Source organism: Ochotona princeps, chromosome 9, assembly GCF_030435755.1.
Source record: "Ochotona princeps isolate mOchPri1 chromosome 9, mOchPri1.hap1, whole genome shotgun sequence".
NCBI lineage: Eukaryota > Metazoa > Chordata > Mammalia > Lagomorpha > Ochotonidae > Ochotona > Ochotona princeps.
Window position 1 is genome coordinate 7,682,754 of NC_080840.1, and position 27,344 is coordinate 7,710,097.

The 27,344-nt window shown below is 43.6% G+C and overlaps 1 protein-coding gene across 2 annotated transcripts in view; it reads right to left on the bottom strand.

Annotated features, from left to right (window-relative positions):
- Window positions 1-23,434, bottom strand: part of EFR3A (EFR3 homolog A) — a 92,467-nt gene extending 69,033 nt beyond the window's left edge. For both annotated transcript variants that reach the window (XM_058668476.1, XM_058668478.1), the window contains exon 1: window positions 23,211-23,434. In XM_058668476.1, coding sequence (XP_058524459.1) covers window positions 23,211-23,220 — 10 coding nt within the window. In that variant the 5' untranslated portion in view covers window positions 23,221-23,434. The remainder of the gene's footprint in view (window positions 1-23,210) is intronic.
- Between the last annotated feature and the right edge of the window lie 3,910 nt (window positions 23,435-27,344).

Consider the following 27,344-nt stretch of genomic DNA (forward strand, 5'->3'; position numbering starts at 1 on the left):
TTAATCCATTACAGGAGTATTTCATTACATGGTCTTTCCACACGTAATTCTATACCGGCTCTCCTTTCATTCTCTATTTCACTATTTATTGTATCACTCACTGTCATATAAGTCTTATGAAAAAGAAAAGGACCTCCAATAAATAAATAAAACTGAATTTCCATTACTGTTTTAAGATATTCATCCCCCTGAATTGCAGTATTTTAAGCAATAGGCATAACACAAAAAACCCTGCTATATGTTACAAAAATATTCTGCTACGGTACAAAGCAAAACAAAACAAAACAAACAAAAAAGGCAACTTCCTTATTTTTTTTTTCCTGAACCAAGTATGTTCTAGCCTATATGGAACATCTGATTTTTTCCCCCAATATTGCAATTTTTATTTAAAAAAAAAAAACAGCATTAGACATAAGCTGTCAACACACAGATTCACACCCAGATTCAGCTTTATTGTGCAACTGATAAATTTATCTAAAAAAAGTAGACAATGCTCATTCAAGCCACCCAAGGAAAAGAGCAACAAAGCTACAAAATAATTTGGCTTTTAGAAAACAATTTTTTTTCTTATAGATTTCACTGAAAAAGTTTCTGGAATAATCTCTTGGAAAAAAAACTGACACGGAATTATTACAGTCAGAAAATATAATTCCTTATTTGTTTAATCTGATGATGGCACATGTGCAGCATAACTAAGAAACGACTCAGTGAGGGACAGAGATGAGAGCTGCAGCAGGAAAGCAAAGTGTGTATCTCTCGTCGCTGCACTTGACCATCCCCGAGTCTGAGAGCCGGCACATCACCTGCAGACCCTGGCATCACCGGGCACCTTCCCACCCACTCCCATGACAGAGGCTCGGCAGGTGACAAGCACAGCACTCCTGTATGACAATTGCCAAGGTAAGTAATGACCGGATGACTCACACCTGAAAACTGAAATAGCTTGTGAATCTTTCTTAAAACTTGTAAAATATTGAGTAATGTTCTCTGCAATGTCAGCAGTATTGTTAAAATCACAGAATAAGACCATAATTCGGTATTTTCTATGTATGCAATCCAACAGAGTATGTTTAATCCAAACAAATACAATATTTACTTTGTACACCTTAATATGCTTCAAAAGGAAGGAGGTAACTACTTAGTCATCCAAGATAAATATTAACCATCCTGATCGCAAGGAGGAAAATGGAGGAAAGGCAAAAGACAGATTACATAAAATCTAGCTGAGAAAATAAAAGCACTGATGTATTTTTACCAAAACACAATCTAACAAAATCAGTAAATGGATGTGCCACAGAAATACACCTGACAGAAAAACACTTGAAGGTTATATTTCCCAAGTGTTTGGTGAAGCCAATGCGCTGCAGACTTGGCTACAGGAGCGGCGTACAAAGGCGCCAACTCTGGCCTCTAGTCCCTCACCTCCTGCAGGAGATGACAACCACGGACATACAGAACAACTGTGTGACAGCAGCCATGACAGTACAGGCTGTTCTGAGACCCAGAGCTGGGGAGAGGGAATTCTAGAGAAGGCAAACATCTATTTGATGAGAAAAGAAGAAAGTAAAAGAAAACATGGGAACAAAACAAAACAAACAACAACAACAAAAAACAGGAAAACTCCTAGAGAATACAAAGACAATTTTTAGAATTCTGATATTTTCTATGTAAGTACTAACCACATGGATAAAACATGCAGGAACTTAAAATCCTTCAGGAATCAGGAAAGCAGAAAAAGAAATTCTGAGCATTTTAAGATATAAGTAAATGTGAAAACAGAACTTTACAAAATGTAATTTAAAATATCTTTAAAACATCAAGATGGATTCAGTATTTTGACCAAAAATAAAAGAGTGGGAGTTACAAAACACCCCAACTGAAAACTAAGGAGACTGATCAGACAGCTTGCCAGAAAACTGTAGCATATTAAAGAAAATGTCCCTTACAAAAACCTACTAATACACGTCATTACCATACACATCAGCTTTCAGTAAGACAAGTCCCCTAACATTTAGAACAGTTTGAATTTAAGATTATATTTTATAATTTTGAGTAAATGTTGGATAAATAACTGAATACAATAGGATGATAGCAAAAAGGACGTTCTACTAAAATATCTGAAGAAAAAATGGTTTTCTGTTATCTGCAGAAACCATAGCCTTTATCTGGTATTTGATGTTGAACTTAGGATAAGCATAGAGATTTTTTCCTAACAGGATCAAGACTCAGACACTGATCTTGTTCCAATAATGGGTTCAGTAACAGGATCTCAATATTGAGTTCAACAATATGACTGGTCAATCCAGCAAAGCAGGTGGATAAGGTCCCCTCTACAGACGAGGAGCCAGAAATACAAGACGTCTGCCTTCACAAGTCCCCCAGCTGAGAAGAAAAAGATAAAATTTTAAAAATCTCTAGTGTCATATTTTACTTTTACTATCATCAATTTTAAGTTTATGGTGACACACTGCTGTGCCGTCTTAGTACATTCATTCTTACTCCTAAGAAAATGTTCTGCTAAAAGGATTCTCACTGTTTGTATGCAGATAGGCATGATGATGATTTTACAACAAGGTTAATGTAATACCGACCTTGGTTCTTTTGTTTGCTGTTGGAACAACAACCATACTGACACCATGCTATCGCCTAAAATTACCTTTTCTATTAAAACAAAAAAGATTTAGTGACCGGAAAGGCAGAATGAAGGAGAGAAGCGGCAAGAGAGATGGCTATCACCTACTAATCCACTGTCCGTGAGTGCAAATGGCAGGGCCACCAAGAAGCCAGCAGCCTGGAGCTCCATCCTGGTGTCCCACTTTTGTCGAGGTCCAACAATCTGGCCATCCTCCGTCACATTCCAGACATGCCAGCAAGGAGCTGGACCTCCAGCAGAGCAGCAAGGACTCCAACAGGTGCTCTGATGTTGATCCCCACACTGCTGGAGCATCAGGTCATGTAGCCATGCACTTGCCAAGCAGTATTTTTCAATATATGGAGAGAAACTGTCAAAGTTCTCAAGTTTGGAAAACAGTAACCTAAGAAAGATTTTTATCACTGCCATAAAACTGGATGTAATTCTGCTTAACAATTCCACAACATAGCTCTAGGACAAACACGCAGTGTTGAATGCCATTTTATATATAAGATGATTTTGGCAAGCTAGTGCACAGGAAGAACAAGACAGGCTATTCCTCATGCTGTTCCTAACTTGCCTGCAGGCCTCACAGTGGAATTACTCCTCAATGAACTAATTCATGACACTTCTAGAAGCTGCTCACCACCACAGAACTCTTCACCACAACCATCTTGCTGTCTAACATAACCTTATGATCCACTATTGCCCCTTAACAGCTATAAACTGCAAGGCAGAGTTAGGGCTTATCCTTTTAAAATACTTGAGAAAGGAATATGTTGCAAGGGTAAGGATACAAATATAGACAATTATATATATTTTTCTTCCTTCTGTGGAAGGAAAATGCAACTTTAAAAATCTAGAACCCTTTCTATGTATTATTGAGATATAAATAAATGTGGCAGTCAATAAATGTATGTGGGGTCTTTCAAATGGTCATGGAAAATATGCATTATGAATGAATTTTGCATAGATTTAAGAGATTTTATACACCAAAAATAACTTATCTTTAATTCCACTTTGTACAAATATTTTAAAACATGTCTGTGTAACACAAAAAAGCTAATAATTACCTATTACTCAATTGATAGATTCCATCTTGTTCACTGATTGATATGGTTGTACCTATGTACTGCCACATTTATACCTTAGCAAAACGGGGATGGGAGGGGTACTATATTTAAAACAAACAAAACACACAAAAAAACTGACCACAGGAAACAAACTACATACTACTAAGAGCTGCTCCATTCAAATTTTTGTATTAATGATTTGTATTTTGTTTTTCTAAATGTTTTATATGTCCTTTGAAATGAAATCAAAGTTATTTCTTCAAAACTATGTCTGTATAATGTAGCTATATATATATGTGTTTATATGTGTGTGTGTGTGTGTGTGTTTTAACTGGTCAGACATGGAACAGAGGGGCTGGTGCTGCGGTGTAGCACGTAAAGCCCTTGACTACAATGCTGGCATCCCATACGGGCATCAGTTTGAATTTTATCTGCTCCACTTCTGATCCAGCTCTCTACTCAGATGCCCGGGGAAAGCACAGAGCTTGTCCAAGTGCTTGGGCCCCTGCTGCACATGTGGGAAACCTGCAAGAAGCTACTGGCTTCTGCCTGCCCGTTGTAGTCAATTGAACAGTGATGCAGTGGATGAAAGAGTTCTCTTCGTATTTCCCTATAGCTCTGCCTTTCAATCAAATCTTTTTTAAAGAATGTAATACAATGCATTAGCTGCTTGCAAGAACTAAGTAGATATCTTACTGTTAACTGAAGATAATTTTAACCTATCTTCATGCATTCTATGAAAACTTGCTGCTGGATTTCACTAACTGCAGATTTTGTGATCTGTCTGAAAGCTAAAATGCATAATGATTAACACAAATACTTATTTTAGCTTTTAAAAATGCTTAGTGGGAATGGGTCATGTAGTAAATGTCGAACTACCAATTAAATATTTCAAGGACATTAGGTAAAAACAACAGGGACCAGTCTATGATGCCCACACAGAATACAGGCGGTCATCGGACGGAAGATCTTCCTCTCTCTCTCTCCTCCTCTATATATATCTGGCCTTGTAATAAAAATAAATAAATCTTAAAAAAAAAAAAAAGAGAATACAGGTGGTCAAAGTTAAAGACAGCTTCTCCGAGTCTGCCAAGAAATCACACATCAGGTCACTTGTTGTTAAGACTCAAACTACAGGTTAGCTTAAGCAACCTAAGGCTCATTTTTAACTCCCAATGCACATGACAGTACAATTCAAATGCAAAGGACCCACTTACATGGAAACCACTCCACAAACTACTGGGAAGATAAAAAAAAAATCAGTGATGAGAAGTATCATTTCATCAAAAAGGACTCACACAGAAGCAGTGTTAACAGCGTAAGAGTGAAGAGAAATTAAATCCCAAATACCAAAGTCCAGGAATGCTTCTCAGGGGTTATTATGAGGTGAGCATGAGAACAAAATGAATAGACCAGATAAATTACTCAAGACTGGAATGTTTTTATGAATTGAACAGGGGTTAAGAAACGGTTTGTATTTAAGAGATCACAGTTCTGTATTACCCTGAAAACAGGAGGAAGATGAACAGAGCTCGGCAGGTAATGTGAGCTGCAATGCCTGAGTACTGGAGAAGCAGAATCAATGCAATTAGGAGATCAGTTTGCAACTGTCCACAAAAATGAGTGCAAAATTTGAAAGTAATTTAATAACATCTACGAAGGGAAATGCAGAATCAAGGACATGGCTTAAGACAAGAACCACAAAATATTTAATATACTTAGTATGCATGCAACATTAAGAGTAAATTCTGAAAAAATACTCAGATTTTTCTGATTATTAAAATGGTTTTAACTCAAGTATCAACTGTTTATTAACGCTATTTCTGAGGCTGTGGATTTCTGTGGTATAACAAGCAAATGATCACACATAGAAACAAATCACCTCGACACTGGACCTCGTTCTACTGAGAAACAACCTGACTTGGGAAGTAAGTGCACAGATGCACCTTCCAGTAAGGTAACAAAGTGTGATAACAAGTTAGCTGTCAAAAATGCTAATCATTGTGCAGCAGCTTTCAAAGTTTTCCTACTCAGATAATGGATCTACCAACGGTAATTTCAAAGTATATTTTATCCATCTTTACTTCTTAATGTTATGATTTCTTTCTACGTCAAAAAATATTACTTCCTTACAAAAGCTGAAAGGGTCTGGTAGGGAGCAATTCTTCCATGTACACTGACAAACAACCAAAGGTCACCAGGAAGCCCAGACTGGGTCAGCTAATATTAGTTCCCCTTCCCAGTCTTCCCCTCACTTTTATGATCTGAGGCTTCCCTTCTGGATCAAATTACCATGAAAGTAACAACAAAAAAAGTCTAAAAGTTCTTGGTAAGCAAAAACTTTCCATTAAAATTAGAGAAAACACTGAATGTTCCAATCCAGTTTCATAATAACCATCCCCTAGACTTTTTGAAAAGTCATCTAAATGTGACATTTCCAGTTACCAAGTTAAAAAAAAAAAGTGACATTTTCCCAGATGTCTTTGAAAAGGTTATGAAGCTTCTTTAACTTCATAAAAATTAACATATCAGAAAAAACACAAGTGCAAAACATTTTATAATATCACACATTGAAAATAGAAAATATATGGGGTCAGCACTGTGGCATAACACACTAATCCTCTGCCTGCAACACCTTCTGAATACAGGTTCTAGCCCCAGCTGCTCCACTTCCAATCCAGCTCCTTATTGATGGCCTGAGAAAGCAACACGGTATGACAAGGCCCTGGGCCCCTGTACCCACATGGGACACCTAAAACAAGCCCCTGGCTCTGGCATCAGTTCAGCCCAGCTCTGGCTGTTGTGGCCATTTGGGAAGTAACCAACGGGTGACAGATCTCTCTCTTTCTGCCTTTCCTCTCTATATCTTTCAAGCAAAAAATAATATTTTTTTAATTTAAAAAATAGAACATGCATACAAATAATTGCTCAGCAAGACATTTTATTTAGAATATATTTATAAAATCCAAAATACACTTTTTTAAAGAGATGCATTTACTTGCTTAAAAGTCAGAATTAGAGGAAAAGACAAAGAGAGAAAGAAGGATCTTCCATCTGCTGGTTCACTCCCTAGATGGTTGCAATGGCCAAGGCAGGGCCAGCTAGACCAAAGCCAGGAGCCAGGGGCTCCAGCCAGGTCTCCTACCTGCTGGGGCCCAGGCACGTGGGCCATCATCTACTGCTTTCCCAAGCATTAGTAAGGTGGAGCAGCTGGACTAGAACCAGTGCAATAGAGATGAAGGGGAGACAGAGAGAAAGATCCTCCATCTGCTGGTTTATACCACAAATGGCCACAATAGCTAGAGCTGAGCTGAAGGCAGGAGCCTGTAGCTTCTTCCAGGTCTCCTATGTGGGTGCAGGGTCCCAAGGTCTTGGGCCGTCCTCTCCTGCTTTCTCAGGCCACAAAAGGGAGCTGGAAGGGAAGTGGAGCAGCCAGGATGCAAACTGGTACTCATATGGGATCCCCACATGTGCAAGGCAAGGATTTAGAAACTGAGCCATTACACTGGGCCCCTACTTTAACTTGCAAAGATAAAAAGGGAATCCTCTGCCTTATTGTAACTGGAGTATGCAAAGGGAGAGTTCTTTCAATTTCCTCCTCATATATTAAGATGCTTGTAATGTAAGTTTATTAATCAGATACTGGATTTCTCCAGGTTTTAAGCTAAAAACTATGATCCTGAAACTGTGGCACAGCTGGTTAAACTGGCACTCTTGGTGCCCGCATTCCACATGAGCATCAGTTTGAGGCCCCACTGCTCTACTTCCAGGGCAGCACCCTGCCAGTGCTCCTGGGAGAGCATCAGATGTCCCAGGTGCCACCTACTAGGAGACTATCTTGAGTGCCAGTCTCCGGGCTGCAGCCCGGCCCATCCTAGCCTTTCTAGCCAGTTGAGGAGGGAACCAACAAAAGAAGATCTCTCTCATTCTACCTACTTCTCTCTTTCAAATGCATTAAAAAAAAAACCTCAAAAATACATTATTTAAAAATTTTAAAGATTTATTTAATTGTACTGGAAAGGTAGATTTACAGAGAGAGGCAGAGACACAGAAAAAGATCTTCCATCGACTGATTCACTCCCCAAATGGCCACAACAGTAGGAACTGAGCTGATCCAAAGCCAGAAGCCAGGAGTCTACTCTAGGTTTCTGGCCTGGGCGCAGAGTCCCAGGGCCCTGGGCTGTCCTTCACTGCTTTCCCAGGCCATACGCAGGGAGATGGGCGGAAAGTACAACAGCAGTGACATGAAACAGCAGCCATATGTGATCCTGGCACCTGTAAGGGAAAGATTAGCCAACTGAGCACTGTTCTGGGTCCAATATGTAAGTTTAAACATAAAATATCTTCTTTATAATCAAGAAGTTAATTTTACCAAATTTCAGAATGCTTAATTTTACCAAGTCTCCCAATATTTACCAAAGTATGTGTACAAATTCAATCAAGATTTAGGGGGAAGGAAAGACAAGACAGATTGGAGCTCACATTTGTAATAAAAATTTTTAACATAAAAACCATATCTTTCCATTCACCTTAAAGTCAAGAAAGATGAACTAGAACATAGAGATTTAAAAAATCTATTTCTTTCTGTACATGTCTTGCAACTTTCCTGTCAGAAATTAGATCCCTACTGCTACACTGAATGTGTCTAAGAACACAATGAGAGGTAGTTTCCTGCAGCATTTTAGCCATGTACAACAAACATCGGCAAATCAAATTTGTGTTTAAGTAGATTAAAGCATTACAGCTTGAGAAAATAAGTCATTACATGAAAATGTTATTACTACATGATCATAAAAAAGTCTATCACAGAATCTGATTAGGAAATATCTTATTTACTTCAACTGGTTTGCACTATTTTTAAGTTTTCTGAATATTTCACAACCATGGTATCAGTTATTTCAGGCAAATTTATAACAGTTTTAAATTCCCAAACAACTTACATTTTGCAGATTTTTATTTCCTCATTAGTCATACAGTAACAAATGTGTTAAATATGTGGGAGTATTTGTTAACATCCAAAATTATTTTTAGAACAAATACATTTAATATACCAACAGTACTGACTCTTCTTATAGATCCCGCAACACCCATGGCATCTGTTCCATATGTTAAAGATTTTCATTTAAACTGAAATGATCAAATTTTTGATTAATCAGTAACTAAAATAGCAGATAGCACTCTAATTATGTAACTAAAAATAATTTTTCAGTAATGTATGTATCCAAAATGTGAAATAGCAAATTGGAAGATCTGATGAGGGAGGGGCTGGCATTGAGGTGCAGAGGGTTAAGACACGGCCTGAGATGCTGGCATCCCACATGGATGCCAGTTCCTGTTTTGGCTGATTCGTTTCCACGGCAGCTACCACGTGCCTGGGAGAGCAGTAGATGTTTCAAGAGCTTGGACCCCAGTACCTGTGAGAGATCTGGATGTGGTTTCGGGCCCTGGCTTTGGTCTAACCCATCCCTGGGAGGTCAACTAGCAGGTGGAAGGTATCACTCTTTGTGTTTCCCTCAACACCTCACTCTCGTAGCTCTGCCTTTCAAACAGATAAATCATTCTTTTTAAAACTTGGTTAACAAGATTCACAAAATATAAAAGTTTAAAGAATAAGTGAATTATTTTAGCAGGCACAGTGGTCTAAGATGCTGCTTGCTTGTCAGGGTTCAAGCCCTAGCTCGCATCCCAAGTCCAGCTCCCTGCCAATGCGGATCCTGGGAGGCCGCAGGCAGGAGCACCCAGAGCTTAGCTGAGTTCCTGCCTCCTGCCTCTGCCTGACCTAGTGCGAGAAACCTCTCCTCTCTGCCATTCTGCTTTCGGATAAACAAAAGTACATCCTCAAGATCCAACGTCTGATCAATTCTATCAAAGCTTCCAATTACAACATTTTTGTATTCAACTGCATATGCCAGACTTTGGCAACATAAATTCAAAAGCCTAATAACACGACTTTAAATGTTCACATTTTATTTTAGTTTATCACAGACTACAGTCACTGTTACATAAAGTGGTGATGTTTGTGTTAGTCATAATTTAAAAGGCAATGGAATATTTTGCTAGCTAATACTTTTTTGAATGGTTAAAAATCAAAATCTGATGTTACTGCAATATTTCAATGTAATACTAAATCACTAAACTACCTCAAGTTCAAAGGTAAAGATTACTACTACTAAGGCACTAAGGCTAGGAAAACAAAAAAGCCAATTTTCTTTAGTACTAAGCAAAAAGCAGTAATTCTTTAAAATCTATATAGATTTTTGATATTTTTATTACTGCAACTGTAAAAATGAACTTATGCTTGAAAATTAAAAGAAGAGAAAATCAACTGACCTCTACAAAGATACTTGAAGTATTTATTGAAGTTGAGTTACAGTAGAATTTTAGATAAAAATACTAATCATGGTTAAAAAAAATAGACATTCTGTCAGAAGCACCACAGTCAAGTCTCAGTGACACTCAACCTTCTCTACCGTTCTCAGAGTTACCGTACAAGGCGGTTCACTCAGTATAACTAGCACGTTGCTGTGCCCTAGCAGGACAGGCTCTAGAGAAGAGCGGCGGTATTCCCAGCAGAGAGAAGAGCCTGTGGTGGAGTGATTTCAAACAATCCCACAGACATGCATGCGCAGAAAGGAGACAAAAAGGGCGTTAGCCGTTTATGGGGGTGTAAGGCCAGGGTTAAGGGGTGGATGTTATGGGGAACTCGGAGAGCAAGCTGATGACAGATGTTCTGAGGAGCCAGTTCCCTGGTTCAAAGCAGCTGCCCACTGTACCTAATGCCAACATATAATTTAGCCCTTATCACAAATGCACATTGAATTGAAACTCAAACAAAATAGCAAATAAATGAAAAATTGCTAAGTTCTATATGATGTTGAGTACGTATGTAGAGGCTTTTATTGTGAACTGCATAATTAACAGTTTACTTTCTTTCCCATTTATAAAAGCACAAATTCTGTTAGGCAAGGACAAGACAGTTAAGAACGTAGTGCAGGTTAGCTTAAACAGTGGGTAAGATATGGGGCTCAGAGCAATCATTCAGTGGCTAAATCCTCACCAGGCATGCGCCAGGATCCCACACGAGCACTGGTTTGTTTGCCAGCTGCTCCACTTCCCTTCCAGCTCCCTGCTTGTGGCCTGGGAAAGCAGGAGAGGACGGCACAAGGCTTTGGGACCCTACACCCTCGTGGGAGACATGGAAGAAGCTACGGGCTCCTGGCCTCGGTTTGGATCAGCTCCCGCCGCTGTGGCACTTGGGGAGTGAACCAGCAGATGGAAGATTTTTTTCCTCTGTCTCTCCTTCCTCTGTAAATCAGCCTTTCCAATTAGGGGAAAAACAAAAAAAGTAAACCTTATTTTAAAAAGGGGGGGGATAGGATATGATGATCTTTAAGTCTCAAACCTCAAACAAAAATTTTTCCTACTACTTCAAAAATGTCATTCGATCTTATGATCAGATCAAAATGTAAAAGACTATAATTGTTTTTTGTTGTTGTTCCCTTTTTCTTGCCATAGCCAAATAATGGGATAGCCAAATAATGGGATAGCCAAATAATGGGATAGCCAAATAATGCCACAAAGAGACTGCTCTCTGAGTCTTACTGTGTCTTTACTAATACTTACAGCAATGTTCCACTGCTCCCTCGGGCTCTTTGTCTGACTCCGTCCTTACATGGTCTTGCTTCTAGAGAACGTGACCTCAGCCTCCGAGTTGTTACCACTAGGAACTTGACCACAGCTATTCCCACAAGTGCATCCTCAATCTGTAGGTCTGTAATGGACCGCACACTTGTATTTTACAACGGACTTACCAACTACTCTAATTTCCCCAAAGCTCCTTCTCCAAAATGCCACTGAATGAAAGCACAGACTCACCAAAACCCTGAGCCCACCTCCACTTCTCCCTCAACTCCCCATCAACTCTGCTTGCTCAGCAGTACTGAGACGTGTCCACTGCGCTCCGTCCCATCACCTTACCGAGTCCAAAGCCCACTGCGCTAAGACACCTACACAAAAATCTAACTACTCTCCTTCCTCCTGGGTTCTCCACAGCAACCTGCTGCTTCTCTTAGTAACATCCATTATATTCCTTTAATTCCCTTCGTAAATACAATTGTATACCATGATCCAGGCCCTGTACCAAAAGCTATGTACCCAGCAGGAAAATAAACAGGAATAGACCCCGTAAAGCTCTCTGTAGGGCTGGGTAATCTAATTATCTCCTCCTGGTCAGACTAAGCTTCAAGGGAGCAAGGATAACATTCATGATGATATCCCTGTGTCTGCCATGTAGATCCCAGTGTATCCTCAGTGTTTTTTAGCACAGTAACTGGTGCAGAAGTACTCAACAAACACATGCTAAACAGGATTGTTTCAAATTTATATATATGCACACACAGAGAGGTGTACAAGTCTTCATGTTCCCCTGCGCTGAAGTCTCATTTCAAAGTGTCAACTATTTCCACCTGTCTCACTCACCTCAAACACCTCCCCTGTTCTCATGAAAACTATCATTTCCTTCTCTGTATTACAGTTGCCTATTTACTCCTCTATAAATGGGATAAACTTTTTAATATTAGGGACTACTTTTTAAATTCTGCATTATCCACTATGCATGTGTTGCAAATGTAAGCACAGAAATATCTGCCAAATAGAGGAGTTCGTAAGATAAATCCAACAGGAAAAGAAAAGTTGGAAGCAAAATGTCTAACTCCAAAACCACACTGACAGTGCCTGGGACTGAGCTGAGTACACAGTGAGACTGTAAAATCCTGGATCCTGCCACTACAGCCAAACAGTAAGAAAACCTTAGCTAAACAGATCTCGGTATTGCCACACGGTTCCTATTTTTTTTTTAAACATGTTCTTAGTAGAGGACAGAATGTCTAAGACTATAAATAGAAACTTTTTAAAAGTAACATTATTTCCCCCATTGAAATCAAGTGCAGAATCCCACAGGTTTAGGGAGGGGGCCCACCTGCTAAGTTACTTGGGCACCCCCTACTATGTGTCCAACAAGGACCTGTTGAAAATGCTGGCTCAAAAGGCCAAGCACATGGGATCTGCAGGAACAGCAGTCAAGATCCTGTGCCAGGCAGGGTCATTTGTAGAGTACTATAAATACAACTGTCCCCATTTCCTTGGCCTGAAATTGTTCCATTTCATGAAGCTGGCTGCCTTGGGGCGGCCCCCCAAAAGTGCCCCATCCTTGAAAATCACACTTAGAACTAGGAATCCTGGGAAAGGCAGCATGGAGTAGAAAGCCGGCTTCTACTCTGGGCAGTGAACTGACTGAAGAAGAACTTGGACCTCTGCAATGTACATAGTACAGGCCAGCTAAGAGAAAGGGAGAAACCAAGGCAGTCAGCCTCGGGCCCCGAGCGGTCAGGCACTGGCCCTGAGTGCCTCCCCCGGGGATGTCCTGCAACCAGTGGCCGAGACGCTGGATGTTCATGTGAGAAGCAGCTGTCCTGGCCTGATATGCTGGCGTTCAAAAAGCATTTTACTGCTCAAGCACAATAACACAAAGTGTACACTGTCTAAATATCTCTTAGGTATTTTTCCATTATTGGATCAAACAGCTAAAATAATGTTTTCAAGTGAGTTTCTGAAATAAAAGAGTAAGAAAGAAGTCAGGCGGCGCCAACTTTCAAATAAACAAATAAAATCTGTTTTTAAAAAAAGAACCTGAGTAGCTATTATTTCAGCAATGAAACTTAGAATCATACTACATGCTACAGCCCTAAGTTACGTAGCAGCAAATACATACGAGGAAAAATATTACAACATGGAGATCAGAACATTAGTATGAGCTTCCGTTTGCTTAAGAACACACAAGAGCTAGCTGGTTTCATAAACTGAGAGAATTTTGACAGGTTTGACATATTAATCATAGGAGTGGTTGCCAACATTCCTAGAACTCTCTTCACTCTAAAATCTAAGAAAATTAAAAAAAAAAAAACGCCCACAAATGCCTAACAATATGAACCCCTACCTAATGAGTCACTTGAGCTTTTCATGTTTCCATGCCTGAATCACTATAGTTAATAAGTCAAAAATTATTCCTCCTTTAAAAATATATAGCTGATAAGAAAAAATATTATTTTTAGGTTTATTTATTTTTATTGGAAAGGCAGATTCTCAGAGAGGAGGAGAGAGAAAGACATTCCAAGTGCTGGATCCCTCCCCAAACAGCTGCAAGAGCCAGAGCTGAGCCGATTTGAAGCCAGGAGCCTCCTCTAGGCCTCCTGTGTGTGCAGGGCCCAAGGCTTTGGGTCATCATCAGCTGCTTTCCTAGGCCACAAGCCGGGAGCTACACTGGAGTGGAGCTGCTGGGCACAAACCAGTGCCTATATGGAATGCTGAGCTTGCAGGACTACTCTGTTACGCCAATACGCCAGTCCCAGTAAATTACTTTACTCTCTATTCAGGAACAGTATAACCTACCAACTATTACGCATTCACTGACTTTTGCATTTTCTAGCACATGACAGTACTCAGAGAACAAAGGCACTGCTTCCCTAGGCCAGCATAAGCAAACAGCCAACTCCATCTGGCCAGTAACTCAATCATCTTCTAAAGAGCACAGGAAGAATCAATTAAATATTTTAACATTTTAATATTTCACTTCAGATTTAAAAAAAAGTATGCTAAAGATGTACTATCCTAATTTGTTGCGTACTAATGCTAATAAGATACAAACAAAACTATCATAGTCCCTAGCATCTTACCCAACCTTTTTAATGGCCACAGGGTATTTTACCATCAGACTGTTCTATGATTAGTCTGCATCACTTCTCCATTACTGGATGTTTCAGGGCTCTGACTATTGTATAAACAGTACAATCTGATGCACTGGGGCCAGCACTGGGGCACAGCAACATCTTACAAGGGCACTAATTCTTGTCCCAGCTGCTCCACTTCTGCTCCAGCTCCTCATTTGTGGCCTGAGAAAGCAGTGGAGGATGGTTCATAGGCTTGGAGCCCTGCAGCCACTTGGGAGACCCAGAATCGATCCATGGCCTAGGATTGGCTCAGCTCTGGCCACTGTAGCCGTTTTGGGAGAGAACTAAGGGACGGAAGACTTGACTCTCCTCTCCGTAATTCTGCACTTTAAATAAAATAAATCTTAAAAAAAAAACTGAAAACAGAAGAGAAAAAAGAGAGAAAAGAAAAGCAATCTAAGAGTAGCCTGGTTTTGATCACTTTCTGAAGAACAGATTCCCCAAAGTGAAATTCCTGGGTTGTGGGCATAAACACTATCAGGGCAGTAGAAAACACAAAGACAAGTAACTTTCAAAATGTACTTTACAATTTAAACTTTTTTTTTCCTGTAAAAGATGTATTTGTTTGAAAGGCAGAGTTAGGGAGAGAAGGAGAAATTGAGAGAGCAGTCTACCATATGCTGGTTCAACCAGAGTCGGGCCCCACTGGGCCATACGGAAGCAAGAAGACGGACTTCCTGGGGTCTCCCAGGTGGATGCGGGGCCTCGCACTGGGAGCTGTCATCAGTGCATTAGCAGGAGCTAGATGGAAAGAGCAGCACCCAGGATCCCAACGAGGCAAGGTCCATACCACAGAGAGGGCCTCAAACTTTTGCCCTCCATTTTTTCCCCTCTTTTGGAAGATTTATTTTTATTTGCAAGGCAGAATTACTGAGAGAGAAGGGGAGAGACATACAGACATCTTCTATTCACCGGTACACTCCCCAGAGGGTCAGAGTGGGGCTGGGCTGATCTGAATCGGCGTCCCAGGTAAGTGCCAATGCCCCAGGACTCGCCAAGGCAGGAGCTGGATCAGAAGTGGAGAAGCCAATATGGGAGGACGGTGCTGCAGCAAAGGCTTAGCTGCGTTCATGCTAGACTCCTGCCTTTTTAACCTATCTCACTACCTTTGTATGTTACTGTTACAAAGCATTTGGTAATCTGACACAGCAAAAGCTACTTCTGCTTTCAACTGCAGTTACTTATCCTTGAAATTCAAGGATGCCTCCTCACTCTTTGCACTCCGATTTTTATTATAAGCACTACCAGGCAATCATGTAGGGAGGACTAGTGTTTTGCTACTGTATCTGTATAAATGCTATATGCACTATTTTTTCTAGTTGATATAAATTTTGAATCCATGTTCAAACCGTTAATCATGATTTTCATAATGCTCCTCCTCCAGTACCCCTCTGTCATCCACAGAGCTAAAATGTGACCATATTCACCCAGTACTCCTGCGACTCCTATTCTGTAAATATCCAGCTGAATGGCATACTTGAGCTGCTGTGTTTTGACACTGTCCTTGATGACAAGAATAAAATGCTTTTATTTATTCAGGTTTTAAAATTCTATTTCATCTCTCTAAAGTTCTTTATCTGGTAATCCTACAATTCTAAATTGAGTCTCTTCACAGGTTTTAGAAAATCCTTACTAAATACTCCCCATAATAATTACAAAGACCCTGGTATGCTAACAGGGAAGGTGAAGGGAGCAAAGCCAAGGAAGAGCATGTAACAGAGGAGGGCCCCTGGGTGGGTGGCCAGCCTGGCAGCTCAGATTCCCCAGGGTTGCACACACAGGGGGTCAGGGGTCAGCAGCCAGCTCAGGACCCTGGCTCAGGCTCCAGCAACAGAAGGGATGGCTCCAGGGATTGGGTTCCCGCAGCTCACCTACCCAGCAGCCCTCAGCTGCATTCTGGCGCTGGACCTGGAGAGCAGGGGTGCAGGTGAAGGCTTCTTGGGCTGAAACGGCTGACGGAAGTACTTTCTCCACCTTTCCAATACAGTTTACACTTTCAAAAGGCGAAAAACTAAAAATACAGAAAAAAGTACTTGGGATGGCGTGCATGGTCCAACCATGGTCCGACTTGTTTTTCCTAGGGATACTTTTCAGTGTGCCTATAAGCACTTTGAAATTAAATGCTAACATTTCTTTTAAAATTTGCACTTCTCTGGAAAAGAATCATCAAGATTTCCCCCAAGTTTCAACAAGGTCTACTTATCAAAAATTTTAAAACTCTGTAACCTACACAAACACCTGACAATTTATCCTTCAATTCACCCTTTCTTCCACCAAACAGTTCAGGGCCTTAGGGATTTTCTTTCTATCGAGAATCCCTGGGGCTCCATTTCCTTCAGAGGTAGCAACAAAATCCTTCGCAAGGCCACCACGGTGGGGGTGGGGGGTGGGGGTGGGGACTCACTTCCTACAGAGGGGCCTCTCTGGCCAAAACAGCTCCTGACAAATACAGAGCTTCAGATGGAATCAAGGTTCCTAAAGAAATGCTAAGTGGTGCAGAGGAACAATGAAAATGACTTCTTCTTAAAAGAAGAAATCACACACCCCAGTGTCTGCAGGTGCACAGTGGTAAACAAATGTGAAAGGACAACGTGCCAGCCACACTGCTAGCCATCCCAATACTACAGAATGTAAATTGACAGCCAATGTAAATGACAGAGTCATGGAATGGGTAACACATGATTTCATCCTAAGAATTAAAAAGGGCCTCTGCCTCCCAGAACATACAGGATTTTATTTCCTTTTATAACGATGTGTAGGTGGGGCAGGGACAAAGCTGTTACACTGAAAACCAGGGCCCTGGAAAAGCAGAGAAAGATAGCCTGCTGATGGTTTTGTTTTAAGGCATCTATTCCACACCATCCAAAACGGGAGTCTAGACAGACTTCCCAAAATAAACCCGGGCTTCCTTCTCCCATCTGGCTAGCTACTCAGACAGTATACTTCAGGGACAGGCTTAGAACTGTCCAGAAATCCTCAGATGGATACCTGCTCACCCAGGTTCTCACAAGGAATGTGATAGGGTCAATCCCAGGTCAGGGTTAAGGCAGCCAACACACAACACTTAAGCATTTAGACCTGGGATTCTCAGCCAGGTACAATCTTGTGCTCAGGTGGACACCTGAGCACCATATTGGTTCTCATAACTCTGGAAGCAGATCAATGTGGGTCATTATTGGCTTTTGGTGACTAGGGGCCAAGGTGACCGCAAAACATGTCACTACACACTGAACAGTCCCCAGGTTTGCCTCCTAAACAAAACATATCTGCTCAAAAAATCAACAATTCAAAGGTTAAGAAACTGATTCAGATCATGACTGGAAGGCCATAACTTGTATTATTATTATTTTGTATCTCAAAAATGCTTCAGGCAGGTCTGCTAAGAACCTAAGTATAAGCTGTAGAACTTTTATCACATTGTTTAAATGAAAAAAGAATTGAGATTTATGAGTACAGCTTCTCTGACTCCAACAGGAGTCAATCATTCATTTCTTCATTTATGAAGTACCTGTTATGCAACCAGTCACAGTGCTAACCCAAAGCAACAATACTGAAACAAACTGATAGGATGTGATTCAACTGTTGCCTGGCTCAGAGCAATGCAGTTAAAAAAAAAAAAAAAAAAAAAAAAACGGAGAGAGAATGAATTGGAAATTGGACATCAGCTATGCCTAGTGCCAAGCCCACTTCTACCCCCTACTATCTGTTACTTCTATGAAGTCTCTCTGAAAGATAATTCATGTCAAATATTAAGTGGTATACTGTGGAAGCAGTACTCAATTGTGATTATCAAAAGCCAACCAGGAGTCTTTATAGGGGATCAGCACTGTGGTTAAAAGGGTTAAACTGCTACACAGGACACATGGATCCCATATGGGCTCCAGTTCAAGTCCCAGTTGTTATCCTACTTGCTGCTGATCCACCTAAGAAAGGAACGGAAAATGCTCCAAGTCCTTGGGTCCCTGCTAGCTGCATGGGAGATCCGGTTAAAGTTCCTGGCTCCTGGCTTCAGCTTGCCCAGCCCCAGCCGTGGTGGCCATCTGGCAGTTAAACAGCAGGCAGAAGATTCATCTCTTTCTAACTCTACCTTATAAATAAATATGTTTAAAGTAATCAGAAACAGGAAACCGCTATATCATAGTCACTGTACCTGTGATGGTTTAAACAGCTTTAATCAAATTAATTGCTTCTGTGCATGGCATATAAAGCCCTTCAAATTCCACCTCCTCTTCTTCCTGATCTCCAGTCACCTATACAATCTTTACTGCAGCCCCAGGTCCCATAAGTGGGACAAACTGAAAACTGAGACGTTGGCAGCAACAAAGCAGTGCCAAGTCAAAGATCACCGAGAACAAAAAACAAGCAAACAAACAAACCCCTCCAGCTGCAACTGTGGACGCAAATGCTGTGGATGAGAGGAGAGAGAAAAAAGAAGGGGGGGAGAGAAGAGGGTGAGAATAAACAGGAGAACAAAAAGAACTGAACACAAAAGGCCCAAAAAGACAGTCCACATGATTGAGTGGGGGTCAAGTTTGTACCTAAAAACAAATATTTGAATCAACACCCACCTTTAATGGCACAATTCATTCTGTTTTTCTTTGAAAGGAATAAATTGAAAAATAATTTACAATTATTTTCATCCAAGCAAAAACATTCTAATAGACCGATGCAGATATCAATGCCAACAGCTAAATGAGGAAAGAAAACAGTAATCACACATTATTCCTGAAAGCTTAGTTTTAATCACAAATAGCAGTTGAGGGCTTTGTTTTCCTCTGGTCAATACATAACTTTCAGATATATAAAAGGCACACTAGGGGCCGGTATTGTGTACAGTAGGCTCACCTGCCATGTGGGATACTAGCACCCCAAATAGGAATGCTGGCTGGAGTCCCAGCTGTCCCACTTTGGATCCAGCCCCGTGGTAATGATCCTGGGGAAGCAGTGGAGGACGGCCCAGGTCACCCACATGCAATTCCCGGATGCAGCCGGGCCTCCTGCCTTCACCAGGGCATCTGCAGCGTGAACTGGCAGATGAAGATTTTTCTGTCACTCTCCCTTTTAAATAAATAACACTTTTTTCTTTAAAAGGGCACATTTTGCTGGATCTGTTCTGAGGCAGGTTCTCAGAACTATGAAAGGCACATCTGTAGGAGTGCTTCACCAGTTTAGTCTGTGTATATGTACATAACCAGGCATCTACTTAGGACACCTGTAAAATCCAGAGCTCTCCTCCCAGATGGACGCCACGGCAAGTGCTACTTTTTCGTAAGTTCATAGAAAATCTCTCAAATTTTTGTCAAGCTTATATGTGTCCTAACAAAAATCAAGAGGGGAAAAAATAGCTTAACTACTACCAACTCAATGCTAGAGAAAAAAGTTAGGTGTGTTCACTGTTCATGGTTATAGACCAGAGGCCAGATCTGTTTGAGTTCTGCTTCTACTCCATGTGTCAGGTACAAAAGTCACCAACACTCCGTCTCCTCATATGCAAAACAGTGATGGGGTGAAGAAGCCCAAATATTCCTTCCAATTTAAACACTTATTCAGAGTTGAAAAACCTTTGATGTCAAAGCCCCGCTGCCCTCAATGGTTCTGCAGATATAGAATGAAATAAATGCCTGTAGAAACATGATGAGTGAAATAGTAGGTCTGCGGCTTTGAAACGATCTTTACGGTCCAGTGACTCCTTCAAACCACAGGGACAGATCACAGGAGCGTTCCTGCGTCGGCATCACACCTGCTAGCCATGTGCTCAGACTGTGGATCTCCAAAACTACCCAGGCGCTAACCAACACCTGCTGTGGTTTCTACCTATCAACTGGTCTGAGGGACTAACTGCCAACATTTCTAATAAACACAGAAACACCAACAGTAGCATGATTGTATGATTCAATGCATGGGTGGCAAGTGGCCAGCCCATCAGTGATCCAATGTCTGCAAAATCATTTGCTCTGCTCAAGGAGGCATTTGAAATTCAACAAATCAAAAGTAAGCTAAATGTTTATGTTGATAATGCTGTGTGGCCCATGAAGGATGGGCCCTGACTTATGACAAGGACTGCTTTCAGAATCCTACAGTCACAGACATCAGAGATCATTTCCAATCTTGTGATTTTTTACACAATCAGGACATCTGTTTAGCTAAATCTTAAGAATTAGTTGGCTGCGCTAAGTGAGCCTTTCAAGCTTTTACCAATGAATTCAGCAAGACAAAATAAACACTAGCTTATCTGAACAAGATTTTTCTTCCTAAAAACATTTCTAAACAAAGTGAAACTTCTGTCTCTGCTTGTGTTTAACATGCTGGAAATTCACTGCTCGACCTAGGCTGTGACTGAGTGAATATTCTAAGAAGGCCCACTGCCCACACACTATCTAATCACCAAAGCAAAGGAAGCGAAGTTAACCACAGGTATCCCTCCCCAGGGGTCCCCTACCACCAGCACACTGACCGTCACAGAAAACACAGTGTGACAAGGGCAGGCATTTGGTAAGGCACAGCTTGGGCTGTCTAAATCACACCCTGAAGACCCTAAGGCTCCCATCCTACTCCAGTTCCAGCTTCCTGCCGCTGTACTCGCTGGAGACAGCAGGGGAAAGCTCAAGGGCCTGGGTTCCTACAGTCCAGGGCAGGCCACCAGGGCTGAGTTCTCAACTCCTGCCTTTGGCATGACCCAACCCTGGCTGCTGTGGGATCCGAGGAAGTGAGCCATAGGGGAATTTCTGTTTGTATCTCTCCCTCCGGCTTTCAAATTAAAGGAAAAAAAAAAAAAACTAACTCTTAAAAAGAAAATGTACCAGAACTATTCACAGTGGTAAGCAACATCTCACTTGCCTCCCAGTCAAGGAATGAAATCTGCATTTAAAAAAAAAAGTTTTACTTATTTATTTGAAAGGCGGAACCTTCTATCCACAGGTTCACTCCACACATGGCCACGACCGCCAGGACTGGGACAAGAGCCAAGAGTTCCTTCCAGGTCTCCCTAATTGGCGACTTGGGCCATCCTCCACTGCTTTCCCAGGTGCATGAACGGGCAAGTGGGACAGAAATGGAGCAGGCGGGACTTGAACTGGCATGTGTACGGGATCCCAGAGCTATGGCCAGCAGCTTAACCTGAGCCACAGCACTGGCCCTAATGTTCCCTAAACTCATTTTGCACAGTAAATCGAGCAAGTTTTCTATATTCACTCAATGAAGCTAGATTAGAAAAAGGATGGTGTCATCCAGCCCTCAGGCCCGTGAAACCATTTGGTCTGGTCCTGCCAAGGCAACCAAAAGCAGGAGTGAAGATTCAATAATTTTACAGCAAGTTAATTTTTAAGTTGTTAATTTTCTATGGCCCCTGAGTGATGTTATAAATATCCAAAGTGACCTTGGCAGAAAAAAAGGGTCTTCACCCCTACCCTGGGGTTTAGTTTCACAGGGTGCTGGCTGGCATTTTACCACTAAATCCTCTACTTTCTAGAACAGGTGTTTAATCCCCCCTTCCACATCCTCAGAAAACTGAGCACAAGGCCATTTACTGAACACAAGAGCGCCGATCTAGAAATAAACTGAAAGCAGTGATGACAGGATGACACTCCTGAGCTTAAAGGAATGAAGCAGAAACAACTGCGGACGTGTCTGCTGGATCTGTGGAATAAAGACGAGTGAGGGCCACGAGATGCCTGTGAGGAAGGCAGAGCAATCACCCCACTTGCTCACAAACAAGACAGGCAAAGTGACACCAAGGTTACTTCCAAACTTGCCACAGCACGACTGAATCTTTCAACGTCAGACAATCACGCCTCTTTGTTCACCCACTAGACCAGGCATTCACTCTGAGGCTGACCTGGAAAATCTCTCAACTTTGTTTCCTATGTCTAAGAAAATCAAAACAGGGTCACTCCCGCATCTCCGCAGCACGTCGCCCAAGCCCGTACTCAGCTACTCAGCGCAGTTCTACCTGAAGCAGCAGCTCCTAGCAAGCCCCATCAGGCTTCCTTCAACCCCGGGGGTCTGCACAGCCCTGCGGGCTGCCGGGATGAAGGTCACCTGGCCATTAACTGAGTCATTTGCCCCTAGCGGCACTGTGGCACTTCACTTTGTTGATGCCTTCCACAAACCTCGCGATTTTTAAAACTACGGTTTTCGTGGGTTACAACAAGACGTTATTACTCGGGTGCCCACGCTTGATATTCCCATTCAATGAGGGCACCTCAACTGGCATCTTTAATCAGCCACCCGGGGATGAAGGTGAAGCAGGTGGCAGGAGAGTCACACTTTGGGGTACCTGTGCCTAACAAGTTCCCCAAACCACAGCCGGTGAGGGTGGGTCGGGGCCGCTGCGGGACCTGGGGGCGGCCAGGGAGGACCCGGCTCTGCACCTCGGCCCCCCACCAGGCACCTGAGGTGACCAGGCACAGCCTCGTATTAGTGCGAGGTGTGACAGGCTGGGCACAGAGCTTGAACCTTCAAGTCCCGGGGGTCTCCGAGCAGTTTCCTTAGCGATCGGGTTCAGGCCACATTGGGGCAGGATGACCCAAAACGAAACTAACAAAGTGACTGGCCGGCACTTCCTGGGTCGCTCAATCACGTTCCGGCTCTCCCCGCCGCCCTGGGCCGGACGACCCAGCGAGGGAGCGCCCAGCGGCCCAGCGGCCTCCTCCCAACGACCCCTGCCCGGCTCGGCCCAGCCCAGTCCAGTCCAGCCCGGCCCTGCCCTCGGCGGCCACTCACGGGTAGGCATGGTGACCCCAAGCCTCGCTCGCCGCCCCCGCTCTGAGTCTCAGCGGGGCCGCGCAGACGGCACCATGACGGCCAGCGCTGGGCGCGGAGGCGCCGACGAGCAGAAGGGCGAGAAAGGGCAGGAAGGGAGCGAACCGATGGGGAAGCCGCGGCTCCCGCAGCCCAGCCAGCGACCGGGCGCCCGCCACGGCCCCGCTCCGAGACGGACGACGCGCTGGGCGTGTCTACGCCCGTGACGCCAGCACGCCGCTGCCGTCCGGCTCCGCCCCCAGCCCCGGGCACGCCTGCAGTGCCGCGGGCGCCTGAGGCGGCGTGGCGTGAGGCGCTCTCGTCGGCTGGGTTCCTGTAGCTTTGCAGCCTCTCTTTCCTTAATCCTTCGGTGAGTGTGAGTGCGAAGGTCTTAAAGGCAGAGGCTGTGAAGTCCTGTAGGGAAGTGCTTGGCGGCGGTGGCCGTGACGGGGCGGACGGCGCCGCATCTGACTGAAAGGACCTGTCTCTACAGCTGAAGGACTGTGTAAAACACGGTTGGCAACGGGAGGGAGGAAACCCTATATCTGCAGAATTGTGAAACGGAAAATGAGAGTTTAAAAAGAACGAAGGAAAGGATGCGTCTCACAGCTGAGTGGCCCAAGAGCTGGCAGGCTGTTTCTCGAAATACAGATTCCTGGGTTCTGCGTTACACTGACCTAGCTTCAATGCAATACTGCATTGCCGAAGCTTCTATAAAGTCTCTCCTGCTCCCAATTTTCTCCCCTGAACGTTCACAATGTTTTGATTCTCTTTAGTATTTGCCCTGTGGAATTCTAATGAAAACTTTCATAACTGCTTGTATTTTTCCCCTGGACTACGTTGTTCTCAGACAAGTGGCAGAAACCATGTTGTATTCACAGTCACATACCTTTGCCTGGCCCAGGGGAGGAGGCTGCACCACAGTGGCTCGGGTGTGGCTACTGGAACACGCATTTCCACCCAGCAGATTCAAGGGAGCATTGGAAGTGCTCGGGCCCTGTGGCCTAGCGTAAAACACTAAGCTGTGGCCTGCCACACTGGCCTACCTTATAAGCCGTGTGACTGTCAGTTCCAGTTTGTGCTGCTCCACTTCCCATCCAGCTCCCTGCTAATGTGCCTGGGAAAGCAGAGGAGCATGGCCCAGGTATGTGGGCCCCGATCCCCAAATGGGAGACCCAGGTGCGATTCCAGGCTTCATTCACGCCATTTGGAGAGCGAACCAACCAATGGAATATTCCTCCCTCTCCTTGCAACTTTGCCTTTAAATTTTTTTTAAATTTTTTTTATTTATTTTTTAGGAGCTTCTTTTTTTTTTTTGCCTTTAAAATTAATATTCTTTTTTAATTCACACAAAAAAATGCCTCTACCAAACATAAACAGACTTTTTTTTCTTGTCAGTACAGTATGACTATTTACATAGTATCTGGATTGAATTACTTGTTATAAGTAATATATAGATCATTTAAACAAATATGTGGGAGGAAGTATGTAGGTTACACACTTCCTTTTCATGTAGGGGACTGGAACATCTGTGGATTTGGGTATCCTTGGGGCGCCTCCACTCAACCCCTGAAGATGCTGGGAGACAACTGAATTTATTCAAGAGTATGAAAGTTAACCAGGTAAAAGGAGTTGATAAAGAAGTGTACAATCAAGGTTACAATTTGTCCTGTAACAAGCCATCCTATGTTTTTTATCAGGAGAGTAGCATTGAGTTACCGGGGGCAAAAGCAGCCAGCTCGGGGCCTCCCTACTCATGCTCAAGGAATGCTGAGCCTTACTACTGGAAAAGAATCCTTGAGGTGCTGGCTTAAGGCAACAGTGAGACAGCTGTTAGTTATGTAACTCCAAGGTTGGAATGAGAAAAACACTACTGCTGTGAGAGTGACAGACAAGTTGGGAAGCAGCATTGTGTGCTGGGTTTGGGGAGGGAGTGTGGGAAGGATGTGATCTGAGCTGGGGTGAGAGCCAAGGGAGACATCTTAGTGACTAGATCTGAAGGCTGGTGGCTTGGGCAGACTGCCTGAAGGTGGGTGGAGCAATCTCCTGGTGGGAGACTTGGAATCTTGGACCACAGAGATAGAAACTGCAGCCTAGTGTCGGCTAGTGCCTTGTGAGGAAGGATATGGAGCTGGCAAAGGTGCTCTTAGAGAGAGAGAAATCAGAGCCCACGGTGCCCCAGGAACGAAGGAAAAATGCAATCCCAAAAGGCAGCTATTTCTGCTTGCTTGAGTCAACAAGATGCAGAGGTGTGAGACTGTCTGGTCCATGTTCTGGTGTGCTTTGTTTTTTTCATTCCCTTGGTCTTTAGGTTTTGTACTGTTGTCAAAAACACAATCACCAGTTGAACCTTCCGAGGAAGGACCTGTCAAAGTCAGCCATAATGGTGTCATAATAACCGTCAGGCCTGCTTCCTGCACACAGGTTCTGAGGAACACAGTCACTACTTAAGTCCTCTGTTCCTATCAAACCCTCCCATCCGAGTTGCACCTGTGCCACTATCCATTTCTGGCACTTTTTCTAAGACCCTTTCTTCTCTCCCCTCTTGCAAGCATCTTTTCCCTATCCATCCCCTCTACACTGCTGCTTCTGCCTTGAAACCCAGCTCAGACTGCTAGGAGCTGGCATGGGTCCATCAATATCCACTATGCTGTCCACGCCCTTCATGTACAGTCTGCGGCCCCTTAATCCCCCTGCCAGCTCTGTCCCTCCCTTCCTGGATCTCACGTGTGCTGGTTGGGTGCTGCAGTCAAATCCAGTACAGGCAGCCTCACCCTGGCATTCCATATTGTGTACTGGTTTTGCCGCTACCAAACCCGGCTCAACCCACACTCTGTTCTGGTGTTCAGATTTGCCAGTGGATGACACGAACTGATTCAGCCTGGTCTGCCCCTGACCCGTGCCGAATGTGTGCCAGTGGGAAACCTTCCATGGCCTATTCTGGGCTGTTTCCTATCATGCTTCTTGCGCTTACCTACAGGGACTGTGTCCTGCCAGAGGAGTTGCCCAGGCTCCTCCATCAGAACCCCTCCCAATGCCAGATTTTGCGCATACCAAGGGGTCCTTGAGCCAACCCTACTCAGTTCACCTCCTGTCCTAGCAGGAACAGTGGCTTTTCCCGGCTGGCTTTCACCCTATTCTGGTTCTTGTTGTTGGATGTTTCAGCCCAGCCATGGCTCATCCATACCCACATACAGCTCACACATGGCTCAGTAGGGGGTCGAGACCCAGCCTAGTCAGTCCCACATCTACCCTGGTTCTCCATGACACCAGATGGTGTTGGGGTCTGAACTGGCCTGGTACATCCAATCCCAGCCCACACTAGTGCCTCGGGTGACTGCAACTGTTTGCTAGATAGAACGCAGCCCCCATTCCAGCACATACACCCCTTGGTGGGAACTTCATCCCTGTTAGGGTGTCCAACTAGGGGAACTTGTATTTCCACAGGGTTGGGCCCACACAACCCCATAGAGTCTACCCCCAGACCAAGTTCTCTCGTGTGCTGGATACAGTCTTGACCCTGCCAAATGTGACCACTCCACCACTCCACCAAACAGTTGGGTAATGGTACCCATCACTGCCAAAGAAACCCCCAACCATAGTATTGGTGTGGGCTGGTGTGTGACGATCAGTGATGTTCTAGGCAAACAGGCCATTTCTGTATTCCGAATTGGGTTGGTGTATCTGACTAACCGTAATTGTCTCCTGGGTACTTCCTTCCAAACCACCAGGTTTCAGTCCCCACGCATGCCTAAAACTTCCATGACCCTGTCAGTGGCAATCACCCAAGATTCACTACTCACCTACACTAAAATTGGACTTAGTCATGGGTGTCCCCAGGCAGCAAACATATCTTAAAAAACCCCAGAGCAGGCCGCTGGGTGGCCAGCAGGCAAAGCCTGGCACCACATGGTGCACTGGCCGCCGTGGGTGAGGCCGAGGACTCGTTCACTGCCTTGCAGCAGTGTCTTTGGCGTGAGCCCCCAGCATTGGGTCTGACCCGGCAGGGGCACCCCCCACAGCCACCACACTGTGAGGAGCGGTACTTGCCCCCAAACCCAAGGCCCAAACCCCCCTCCCAAACTCACCTAGCCGCAAGATATTAGCATCTGGGCG